General features: G+C 38.6%; 1 protein-coding gene across 1 annotated transcript; it reads left to right on the top strand.

Annotated features, from left to right (window-relative positions):
• Positions 1-3,304: 3,304 nt before the first annotated feature.
• Positions 3,305-5,016, top strand: LOC143551673 (LOB domain-containing protein 1-like). The gene is made up of 2 exons (XM_077042063.1): positions 3,305-3,810; positions 4,505-5,016. The coding sequence occupies exons 1-2, from the start codon at positions 3,478-3,480 to the stop codon at positions 4,832-4,834; spliced, it is 663 nt and encodes a 220-aa protein (XP_076898178.1). The 5' UTR covers positions 3,305-3,477; the 3' UTR covers positions 4,835-5,016.
• The last annotated feature ends 7,706 nt before the right edge of the window (positions 5,017-12,722 follow it).

A 12,722-nucleotide genomic window follows, 5' to 3' on the forward strand; every position in this document is an offset into this window, starting at 1 on the left:
TTTTCGTTCTTACGTTTTAGTGTGAGAAAGAAATTCTCTAGAATCTGCGTATCTATAATATATCTAAACGAAGACATAAAAATCCTACGTATCGCGATGTAGTCGCTCCCTTGTTCTTTGGAGTCATCAGATTTGCTTGATTTTTAAATGGAGGTTTCTCATGCACTTGACCCGAATTCATGGGTATGGGTCTTACCAAACCCAGATATTCCTTAAACAGGTTATAACATCTCATTAAATTAAAAATTATTCTCACCAAATTATTTATGTAAAAATCCTATAAAATAGGATATAATAAAAAATAATATCTTATTTATTTTCAAAAAGATATATATATTATTTAAATTAAAAACCAATTTGATAGTAAAAAAAATAAACGGGTCTTGGGTCTCATCAAACATAAGTATATTATTAACTTTCATAAATATTGTTTATAATTAAAAAAATAATTTCATAGTAAAAAAAATAAACGGGTCTTAGGTCTCATCAAAATCATATAGTTTTTAAACCGGGTTATAACATCTCATTTATTTGTGAAACAATTTATCATCAACCATAAGTATATTATTAACTTTCATACAATAAGAAAAATATAAACTAAAAAAATAAATAAATATTAAAACAAACAATATAAAACAACTCCCGTAATACAGGGGATAAAAACTAGTATAGTAATATTAGGATAGAGCTCTTCAAAAAGTTGTTCGAGGCTGGAAAAGTAAAAAATAACTAGCTAGAATTAGCTCTATATATAATCTATAATCTTTATACACCACAATTTTAATAAGTTAAACAGTTATAACCCCTGAAAACTTTTAACATCGTAACACTCAAATCTCAAGTTTCATTATGTTATAAAAATAACCTCACAGGTTTACTTTTTTACTTATGGTACCCATAACTTTCATTAAGTTAAACAATTAACTTCACAACTTATAAGACGGAAACCCTCAAGCTCCATTAAATTACACAAATAACTAACAAGTTTTTAATATATATATATATATATATATATATATATATATATATATATATATAAAAGAACCCAAATTTTAATGGCCGAAGCCATAATGATCGAAGTCGTGTCCCGTTGTTGCATGGTTTTCTTTCACTCAACATACACAGGTTCCTACTCGTAACATGCAAAGACAAGCAACTTGTTATTTATTAAAAGTTCATTTTTTAAGTTGTTTTAAATGTCGCATAACCGATTTAGAGCATGTTCGGATTGAGTTAAAAACAACTTATTGATTTATTGGATTTTTCAAAAAACCATTTTAAAAGGCCAAGATTTGTTGCTTTTAAAAAAATGCTTTTTAACTCTTTCAAAATAACTTAAATAAAAACGATTTTTGTGATTGCCGAACACTTATTTTTAACTTATTGAAAAAGCTAATAAGTCAGTAAAGTATTTTCAAACTCAATCTCAGATATGCTTTTTGTATAGCTTTTGCATTTTTTTAAAATGCAATAGACGTGTTGTTTGGTAAAAAAAATAATGGAGTTCTATTAAATTTTTGAAAAATATATATGTTTATTTTCTAAATTTATAAACTATATAAGTTCTATTTGTTTATACATATTGGTAATTTCACACCTGCACTTCTTAATCGCTTTAACCACATATCCAATTAAGAAAACTAAACTTATTCCAGTGTTTTAACATCAATCTAAACATCTTTTAGCTTTTGAGTTTTGACACCATCTTATTAATTACATGGATTAGTAGTCTATGTCCAAAGCTGGCTATGAATATTCACGTTTTTGTAATGAATCAAGTATTATAGGATTTTACTTATGTTTTCTTGTTTGAGGATGCTTCTGGCTAGCTACTTAATTCTTTAGTCATTCACGTGTGGTTTACTTCAGTCGTCACTTGTATCACATACACATATACGTGTAGAATGTTCTCTCGAGAATCACGACTATTTCTCCAACCAAAAGTTGAAAAGTATATATTACTCTCCTAAATGGAAGTATAATACTTTCAAAGTTAGCTACCGGTTATTTATTCCTCTTACAAATTTGACTTATTTTGACTGTCTTACCAAAAATAGATGTGTACATAATAATAACTGCTTAAATAATAAAAAAAATATTCATACAATTTATGATTTATCAAAGGAATAAAATTTTATAATTTAAGTTATGATAAAATGAATCACGGTAATTTATATTGATAATTTAACGGATAACGCTTCTAACTTTTACTTTCGTCATCAATAATTAACATACATGCATAAATATAAAAATGATAGAATTAATATACACTTGATTTTCACTCAGTTTCAGTCACATGTATGATTACTATTTACTAGTGAAGTGAAAAACCACACATTCTTCATTACAAATGTAAATATATAGTTATAGCAACAATCAAAATGTTGAAAATGTCAACGTTTGAATTACCAGTATAAATTATTATCAATCAAAATAGTAATTTGAATTGTCAAATTCTAGTTGGTCTTTCATTTAATCCCCATATCAATATTTTTTAATGCACGATGGGCATGACTGTAAAGTAACTAAAAAGCGACTTTAATTTGCAATGCAAAGTCTATATCATGTACTTTTTCTAGATCGATCACAAAACTCCAATTAACAAAATAATTAATACCTTTTTTTATTATTTATTTCTATCTGGTTCTTTTACCCGACGTGTTGCGGCGGGGTAAAACTCCAGCGTTAACTCGAGCGTTGGTAAAACCTGAGTGTTACAATGATGAGTCGATGCGAATTCGGTCAGTATCGGTTATATTCGTTAGTGTATTAATATGGTTGGTAAAGTTTGAGCGTTAAAAGCCCAAAAAATTAATTTGTCCAAGTAACATATTACAAAAATAAAATATTTAAAACGATGTTTATTTGATCGGCAAACTCGGGCGGTGAAAAATTTAAGCGTTGTCGGTCTCAGTCATTGTCGTAGTAATTCAACATAAATTTGGCCGGTTTTGATTACGCTCGATACGGTACTGGAGCTAAAAAATGAAAAAATATATAAAAATATGAAGATGGACCAATGGCCAATTGTGGGGGTCGGACGGTAAACTTGCGCGTTGAGTCTACTCGAATTTGATCGGTTTTCGTCAGCTTCATTATGGAACCAGAACTAAACAAAAACAAATTGACATTGATTGGTTTCACTTTCGTTCGCTATAGTAACTAAACTAAATAAAACCTAAAAGAAAATCATAAATTAATACGGTGCCGTCAAGTGTTCCAATAGGACAATAACTACACTAAAGTTTTAACTTCTAAGAAGATTGAACACAGACAAACATGCATGCCAGATAAAATCTAATGAACATGCTGATGTCATTATAATACTATGATGACATCATCCTATTTCATTTCGTATTCTCTCTCTTCTCCCCTATATATACACACTCATCCACCTTCTATGCATAATCAAACTATTCCCTTGTAACACTTTTAACCTTTTAACAAACATTTTTTTTTTTCATATCCTCCCTACAAATGGAATATTCCGGTGACGGCGCCACCACACCAATGGCCATTCCGACCACCACACCTTCAAGTTACTCTTTATCTCAGTCACCCAAAATTTGTACCAATATTAACTCCTCATCTCAACTTAGTCCCACTAGTGTTCTGACTCCTCCACCGTCCAACCCATCATCGCCGCCACCTCCACCGGTGGTTCTCAGTCCTTGCGCCGCCTGCAAGATTCTCAGGCGGAGGTGTGTTGAGAAATGTGTATTGGCGCCTTATTTTCCACCAACCGAACCGCTTAAGTTCACCATCGCTCACCGTGTGTTTGGAGCTAGCAACATCATTAAGTTATTACAGGTAATGCAAAAAAATAACTATATGTCACCACTGGCAAGTGACGGAACCAGAACCTCTCGAGTACAGCTAGGGGAGTAGGGGCAAACCCATTTTTAAAATAACATGCTTTTATATATGAGAAATTACAAAGTTTTAGTGACGGGAGGGTAAATTGACTCTCTTGACCCTCTTCTGGTTTCGCCCAAGTCGGTTTTCACTTAAAGGGTTTTAAGTAAACCTAGTCTCTCCTGGTTTTAGTGACGAATTTCTCATTCGTCTAAGTTTAACTTTCGTCTTTAAAACAAATCTTTTTAAAAAATATTAACGACAGATTCCAGCTGGTTATTAATTATAAATTTTAGATTAGGAAAACAAGTATGGATGCGATTAGTTTGAAGTGTTGTTTTTTGGGTATAGGGTGTTCATATTATAGTTACGGGGTTGAATTGAATATATAATGCTGAAAATATATTAAATCTAAAAAAAATACCTAACTGATTAAATGCAACTTTATTAAATAAGAAATGCACCAATGTAGGACCATTCTATATGGTTTCAAAGTTGACATTTGTTTGTATAAAAACAAAAAGATGAAGACACGTTAGTTACAACGGTGAATTAGTCATAATTATTTATTTTATTAATTGTTACATAAAGAGAAACAAACTGGTTGCTTTCATATTGTACTGATGGTATTGTATTGTATGATTTACAGGAACTTCCTGAGTCTCAAAGAGCGGATGCGGTTAGCAGTATGGTATATGAAGCTAATGCAAGACTCAGAAATCCTGTTTACGGGTGCGCGGGAGCAATTTGTCAACTTCAAAAGCAAGTGAGTGAGCTTCAAGCAGAGTTAGCCAAGGCCAAAGCCGAGGTGCTAAATATGCAATGCCAACAATCTAGTCTATTATCCATGGTTTTTATGGAGATGGATCAACAAGTGGTCGCACCACCAATTCCGCCACAACAAACACCTTATGATAACCTAAACTTCTACCCCGATGATGTCAACTTGGGCAGCGTATTCGAGCCACTTTGGACATGAAACTATTTAAGGGCGATCGTCTCTTCAAGAATTGATCAACAAAACAAGTTTACAACTTGAAGGGAATAGGGAGGAAGTGAAATTAATATTTGTTAACAATAGTTTGTGAGATTTTATTATACTTCAATTTAATGATCTATAAAGATATACAAAATAAATGAGATGTTACTAAAGAGGTAGATGGAAAGAGAGAAAAGTGCCATTGTACTAATAATATACCAAATCTTGATTTATAATCAAGTTATGGGTGACTTAATTTTTCTAGTCTAATTTATTAAATTCTCCAATTGGTTTATATTGTCAAATTTGTTATTGACTTGACTACCCTTTGTAAGGCCCTGAACCCGGTGACCCTAATTTAGCGTCGGATTTACTCATAAACACAGTTCTTCAAATCAGAGTTTATTAAAACTTTTCGCGGAATATAAAACATCAATCATTTGTTACAAAACATTAAATCTTTTCTTTGATACCATAACACAAAACTTTATATTTAAAACATCTTTACTTCTTTCTTCAGATGCCAGCCGTTCAATCCATGCCGTGTGTCATCCTCATGCTAACTCTATAATCAGCTCACCTGCGTGCATACTAAAAGTCAGCTACGCTGAGTGAGTTCTAGTTAATCGAACGCCATACAATACATACACATACACACATATCCGTAGATACATATCCATACTTCACTAGTTACCCTTCTGTTCTACATACATACTTGCTACCATACATACATACATATCTACAATCACTAACCTCAGTCTACCGAGAGTACGTTCATAGTTCACCGTCTATACATGTACTCAAGGTCGTGAACACGTACAAGGTTCGCAGTCCTTACCTATGTTCACCATTTATGGTACGTACAAGGATCGCGGTCCTTCCCTATACCATAGTACATCCACAACACGTACAAGGTTCTGTGACAATCGTCAATTTCAGGTTAACTCCGTTAACTCAACTCCGTCAATTCAAACTTTAAGATCGTTGAATCTATAACGTACACTTCATTACATTTAAACTAGGGTTTAAATGACGCGTAACACTTACTACATGTGTAGTCTTTCGGGATTTGCACCGAAACGCAAACGAGTTGACGCAAACGATTGATAAATAAACGATAAACGTAAAAACAATAATTATGTGATTATTATGTGTTAGGATTATGTGCTATGTGATAAAACTATGGTCATGTTAACTTATTGTCCAAGTATGATGGAATGTTCTAGAAAAACAACACTTGGAAAGAAGAGGGACTAGAATGTAACTTGATTATTTATAAATATAACTTAAACACTAAACCCTAACTATTTTCCCTAACCCTACAACTTCCGATCGGAAGTCTCTTGTTCCCTCTCCACGGCTGCCGTCCACAAAGATCACACACACACACATAAATCAAGAGATTAATCCAAGAACTAGGTGCTAGGAAGGTATACTTGATCACCCCTTACCTCCTTGTTGTGTAATTTTGATGATTAATGGGTTGTATGTAAACCCTAAGTAGGCCGATTATATGTATGTATGTGATCAATATGATTCTTGTTAGTTGCATAATAGATTGATAACTAGATTGATGTTGTTGCATGATTCATTGTTGTCTTTGATTTGGATTAGATCACAAACCCTAATCTTGTATGTATGGTGTGATTGATATGCATGGATAGTAGTTATAGTGTCTAGAGGGTTATATGGATGCATGATAGTTCATAGGTTGTGATTATGTTGAGTTTTGATGTGAACAGATTCTGGACAGAATATATATACGATGTTTAACTGACTGTAACGAAGTGTAAACGTGAAAATTGATTGAGATTGTGGGTACTGCAGTAAACTAGGTTGAGTCTAGTTTCTATAAAGTATAAATTCGTAATTTTTGGATAAGTGGAAGTATACTTTTATGATTTTACAAAAACGTGATGCAAAGCTGAGCTGTTAGACCTGCTGTTAGGTTATATTGTAAATTCTATATCTCATGAACTACGAGGCCAATTGGGTTGGTTCCACTTCTGGAAGTTGACTCACTGAGTTAGGAACCAAACCCAAGTGGTCTTGCATTTATTGGATTTTTCGTTTACCGGGAATTGCAAATAACATTCTGTTGTGCATGAATCTGACTGATATGAGTTTACTGTAGTGTTTTGATCATTATGAGAAATCTATATGGAATAAAAATAATATAAAATATGTTCTGGAAACCTAAGACATGTATGTTTCAGTGGTGATTTTTGGTGAATTAATTGAGATGATATGATCGGTGAAATAGTACAATCTTTCAAGTAGAAATTCTGTCACAATGAAACTAGCTGCTGAGTTGTGTAGGAATGCATGAAATATGATAGTTTTTATATAATTGTTGTATTTTGACCAAAATACCCTTGCGGGGAATAGTTGCTAGTTTGATTGCCATGAATTGACCAAATTGCCCTTATGGGGAATAATGGTTAGTTAGTCTTTGTTTGTTGACCAAAATGCCCTTACGGGAATAATTGCTTGTAAGTACGTTATTAATACATGACACGAAAGTAATTGCTCACTCGTGTATCGTATCACAATTGTACTTGTTTAAATCACACACGGTTCACAAACGAAACACGAAACATGATACGTGCATAGGTATTATGTGCCGAGTCTAGAGACTCGTTAAACGTTCCGATACTTAGAAAATCTCTTTGTTATTTTAGAACGCTAGAGAGTTTTCTACGACGCGCATCACTCGGTGATCTAATTTGGAATATTCTTCGCAAACAGTGAGTTCACTTACCCCGCTCTTTGAACTGTTTTCAAACGTTTTTCACTTGGGGAAGATAACATACTCCGATAAACGCATTTTTGAGATAAACACATATTTAAGATTTTGTTATAAATTATATATATCACTTGTAGAGGCTAAGCGGCACGTAACCCTTGAAGTCCCACACATCGGACCGGTTAATATTTGGAATAGCGAGTCACTGTTGAGTAGTACTACTGGGTTTGACAAACCCCACCCGACGCTAAGCTCAACTGGAGGTTGAGTGGGTGTAATTTTGGCTAACACTTACCATGGTCTGGGTTGACCTGGTGACGGGCACTTGATAAACAGTCAGCTTCGGTCTCGAACCACTTAGTAATACTTGTTGTATAGATTAGCTACCTATCGATATATAATTTGACATAACATTATCTGGTAACACTTAAACGCTGTAACGTGGTTACACACTTAAACGCTGTAACGTGGTTACACACTTAAACGCCGTAACGTGGTTACGCAAAACTTTTAAACGCCGTAACGTGGTTACGCAAAACACTTAACGAAAACGCTGAACTCAAACGCTAAACGATTTGTCTTATATAACTTGTGAACTCACCAACCTCGTGTTGACCCCTTTTAGTATGTTATTCTCAGGTAGCCGAGGCGGGCGCGCGGTTTAGGAGCATGCATTAATTGTTAAACATCTTACTCTGCAAACTTAATTTTAACATTTACATTTGGTTTTAAGTCGTCCTGCGTGACGCAACTTTTGAATTAAGGTTTTACGCTTCCGCACTTATTTTTCATTTAAACGTTTTCTTTGGTTTGGTTATAACTAATGATTCCGATCCTGCCAGTTCACACCCTCTGACGGTAAAACTCCGTTAGTGGATTTTGAGGGTGTGACAGATTGGTATCAGAGCCATTGGTTATAGCGAACTAGAAACTGCATGCATACTAGACTATAACCGCGACGACCCATTAGTTATAATAATACGCACTGCATAGGTTTGTGTAGTCTTGTAATCTTATCTCTTACCTCTTTCGCTCATACGCGCGCATATACACGGCTTACCTGTAGAAATGTCGACGCCACCCTCATCATCATCCGATTCGATGACGCATGCTCACGGGAAGGAACCGCAGTTACCTACTGCCTCGCCACCCCACGTAGTCCCGGAACTCGAAGCTCCTGCACCGAAGAGGTACCGCCTATCCGGAGGCTTGTATGACAACGACGTTAGCTGGGAGTGGTACCCCAACATGATCAGACGTATGGTCTACCGTGAACAAGTTCCCCCATTGCCACACCCGAACCACCCTGCTTATCCCAACACCCTACCACCCATAACCGAACCTGTAGAGAGAGTTCTCGCAGCCGTTGTTTCATGTTTGGAGCGTGATGTGGGTTACATGCGCTACACGAGAGAGAACGTTTCCAGATTGTTAAAAGACGAAACCGAGAATAAGGAGGAGGTTGCCCGCATGGCGGCGGCAATGAAGGATATGCAAGGGGCTAGTGATCAACAAACGAAGGTTATGATGAAGATGCAAGCCGAAATGATAGACTTGAAAGAGCAACTCCAAGAAGCAAGGACCCGAACCGAAATAGCGTTAGAGCGTTGCGATATCCTACAAATGCAACTTGCACAGAACGCAGCAGAACCTGAGGCAGAGCCTGAGGCCGAGCCTGAGGCAGACCCGAAGAGGAGCCTGAGGAAGATCCCGAGGAGGAACCCGAAGAGGAACCGGAGGAAGAACCGGCTGAGCCAGAGGCACACTCAGAGGTGTCCCCAGACGATGTGCAGATGTGCAAATTCTTGGATTGGAACTGGCTAACGCGATGAACTGGGAGGAGTTCAAGAACATGATGCGAGAAGAGTATTGTCCGAGGGAGGAGATTTCAAAGTTGGAGTCGGAATTTTGGTCATTGAAGATGGTGGGTTCGGAAATCGAAGCTTACACTACCCGTTCGCACGAGTTGGCTGTGATGTGTCCGCGGATGGTGGATCCGCCGAGCAAGAGAATAGAGATGTACATTGATGGGTTAGCACCACAGATTCAGGGTATGGTGACGTCTTCCAGACCAGCCACGATCCAACAAGCGATCCGTTTGGCTCACAAACTGACGGATCAGGCTGTGACCCAGGGTGCGTTACCACCAAGGGGTTCGACTGTTAAAGCCCGTGACAACCCGAGTAATGACCACGTCAGCAACAGTAACAACAACAGTAACCCGAACAGCGGGAAGAGAAAGTTTGACAACACCAGATCTTCATCCTCAAACCTCCCACCGCAACAACACTACCGTAAACCCGAGTTCACCCGGAGCTTTAACACTCAGAATCACAACAACAACAACTCCAACAACAACGGTAGCGGGCAGGTTTCGAGCGGATATGCTGGGAAGTATCCAAAGTGCAACAGGTGCAACTATCATCATGTTGGCCAGTGTGACCGTGTCAAGTGTCAAAGATGCGGAAAGATAGGTCATCAAGCGAAGGAATGTAGAGGAGACCTTGCGGCGAAGGGTGCTCCTAAGCAACCGATGACTAAGGGATGTTTTGAATGTGGACAGGAAGGTCATTTCCGGAAGGATTGCCCCAAGCTGAAACATAATGACAACAATGGGGGCAATGGAAGTGGCAGTAACGGTGGAGGAAATGGCAAAGGAAGAGCGTTTGTGATTGGATCGGGTCAAGCCCGCAATGATCCGCATGTGGTGTCCGGTAAGTTCCCTGTAAACGATTATTTTGCTTCTATTTTGTTTGACACTGGAGCTGATAGGAGTTTTGTGTCGAAAGCCTTTAGCCAACTTTTAGACCTTACTCCAACCCCGTTAGACGCTAAGTTTCCTGTTGAATTAGCTAATGGTAAAACTGTAGTAACAACTCATATACTTGCGGGATGTAAGTTGAAACTGTCAGGTCATGTTTTTGACATCGACCTTATTCCTTTTACGCTTAGTAGTTTCGATGTCGTTGTCGGCATGGACTGGTTATCCGAGAACCGAGCGGAGATTATATGCCATGATAAAATAGTCCATATTACCACCCCTTCCGGCGAGATCATTTCGGTCCGAGGCGAGAGAAGCGGCATGACCAACAGCATCATCACCCTTATGAAAGCACAGAAGTATCTACGAAAGGGTCATCCGGCAATTTTGGCGCAGATTGTTGAGAAACCCGCGGAGGAGAAACGAATTGAAGACATACCGGTTGTGCGAGACTTTCCGGAAGTTTTCCCGGAGGATTTGCCCGGACTCCCTCCTATTCGTCAAGTCGAATTCCAAATCGAGTTGACACCCGGTGCAGCACCCATAGCACGAGCCCCGTATCGGCTCGCACCGGCGGAACTTCAGGAGTTGTCCACCCAGTTGCAAGATTTGTTGGATAAAGGTTTTATCCGACCTAGCTCATCGCCATGGGGAGCCCCTGTCTTGTTTGTCCGAAAGAAAGACGGGACTTTCCGAATGTGCATCGACTACCGGGAATTGAACAAGGTGACGGTCAAGAACCGTTATCCTTTACCCCGAATTGATGATTTATTCGACCAGCTTCAGGGATCGAGTTACTACTCGAAGATCGATCTACGATCCGGTTACCACCAGTTGAGAGTGCGCGAAGAAGATATTTCAAAGACGGCTTTCAGAACACGGTATGGTCACTACGAGTTCTCGGTTATGCCTTTTGGCCTAACCAACGCGCCAGCCGTATTTATGGATCTCATGAATCGAGTATGCAAGGCGTACCTCGACAAGTTTGTGATTGTTTTCATTGATGATATTCTCGTCTACTCCAAGAACGAGACTGACCACGAAGAGCACTTAAGGATAATTCTGGAACTACTGAAGAAGGAACAACTGTATGCTAAAGTCTCGAAATGTGAATTTTGGCTTCGCGAGGTTCACTTTTTAGGACATGTGATCAACGAGAATGGTATCCATGTCGATCCCGGTAAGGTAGAGGCCATCAAAAACTGGGAAGCACCTAAGACTCCGACTGAAGTGCGACAATTCCTAGGACTGGCCGGCTACTATCGGCGTTTCATCGAGGGATTTTCAAAGATTGCTCAACCCCTCACCGCTTTGACTCACAAGGGCACTAAGTACAACTGGGGTGACGCACAAGAATCCGCTTTTCAACTGTTGAAAACCAAGCTTTGTAGCGCCCCTATTTTAGCCCTCCCCGAGGGAACAGAAAATTTTGAGGTACACTGTGACGCATCTATACAAGGTCTCGGTTGTGTGCTGATGCAACTCGAGAAGGTTATAGCCTACGCCTCTAGACAACTACGGGTTCACGAGAAGAACTACACGACCCACGACTTGGAACTCGGAGCTGTAGTGTTTGCTCTAAAGATATGGAGGCATTACTTGTACGGTACCAAGTTTACCATTTACACCGACCACAAGAGTCTCCAACATATCTACGATCAGAAAGAGCTGAACATGCGACAGCGTCGTTGGGTCGAGCTGCTTAAAGATTATGATTGTGCCATCAAGTACCACCCTGGCAAGGCCAATGTGGTGGCCGACGCCCTCAGCAGGAAAGAAACAGATAAACCCAGACGAGTAAGAGCATTGCAACTCACGATTCATGCCAGCTTACCCGATCAGATTCGCGATGCGCAACTGGAAGCTTTGAAAGATGATAATCTTCCATCGGAACTCATGCGGGGCATGAGCAAGCAACTTGAAACCAGATCGGACGGGGTCCGATATTTTGAGAACCGGATTTGGGTTCCACGATACGGAGAGTTGAGAACTCTAGTGATGGACGAAGCTCACAAGTCCCGATATTCTATCCACCCTGGCTCAGATAAAATGTATCATGATTTAAAGGCACTTTACTGGTGGCCGAACATGAAAGCCGACATTGCCACCTACGTGAGCAAATGCTTGACTTGTGCCAGAGTCAAGATTGAATACCAGAAACCATCTGGTCTACTGCAACAACCGGAACTCCCAATGTGGAAATGGGAGCACATCTCAATGGATTTTATTACGGGTTTGCCTAAGACACCGACGGGATGCGATACCATCTGGGTGATCGTTGACCGGTTGACTAAATCGGCACATTTCCTAGCGATTAAGGAAACGGACAAAATGGAAAGACTGACTCGAGTATACATGAAAGAAGTGGTGTCTAGACACGG

The sequence above is a fragment of the Bidens hawaiensis genome, unplaced genomic scaffold (genome assembly GCF_021521415.1).
Source record: "Bidens hawaiensis isolate Kalapana, Puna unplaced genomic scaffold, B.hawaiensis_p1.1 tig00016560_1, whole genome shotgun sequence".
Taxonomy (NCBI): domain Eukaryota; kingdom Viridiplantae; phylum Streptophyta; class Magnoliopsida; order Asterales; family Asteraceae; genus Bidens; species Bidens hawaiensis.

Bases quoted from the DNA above. Each gene is read 5' to 3' on its own strand.
- LOC143551673 (XM_077042063.1), top strand. From the start codon at position 3,478: ATGGAATATTCCGGTGACGGCGCCACCACACCAATGGCCATTCCGACC. The intron at 3,811-4,504 runs GTAATGCAAAAA...TATGATTTACAG, and splicing joins ACATCATTAAGTTATTACAG to GAACTTCCTGAGTCTCAAAG.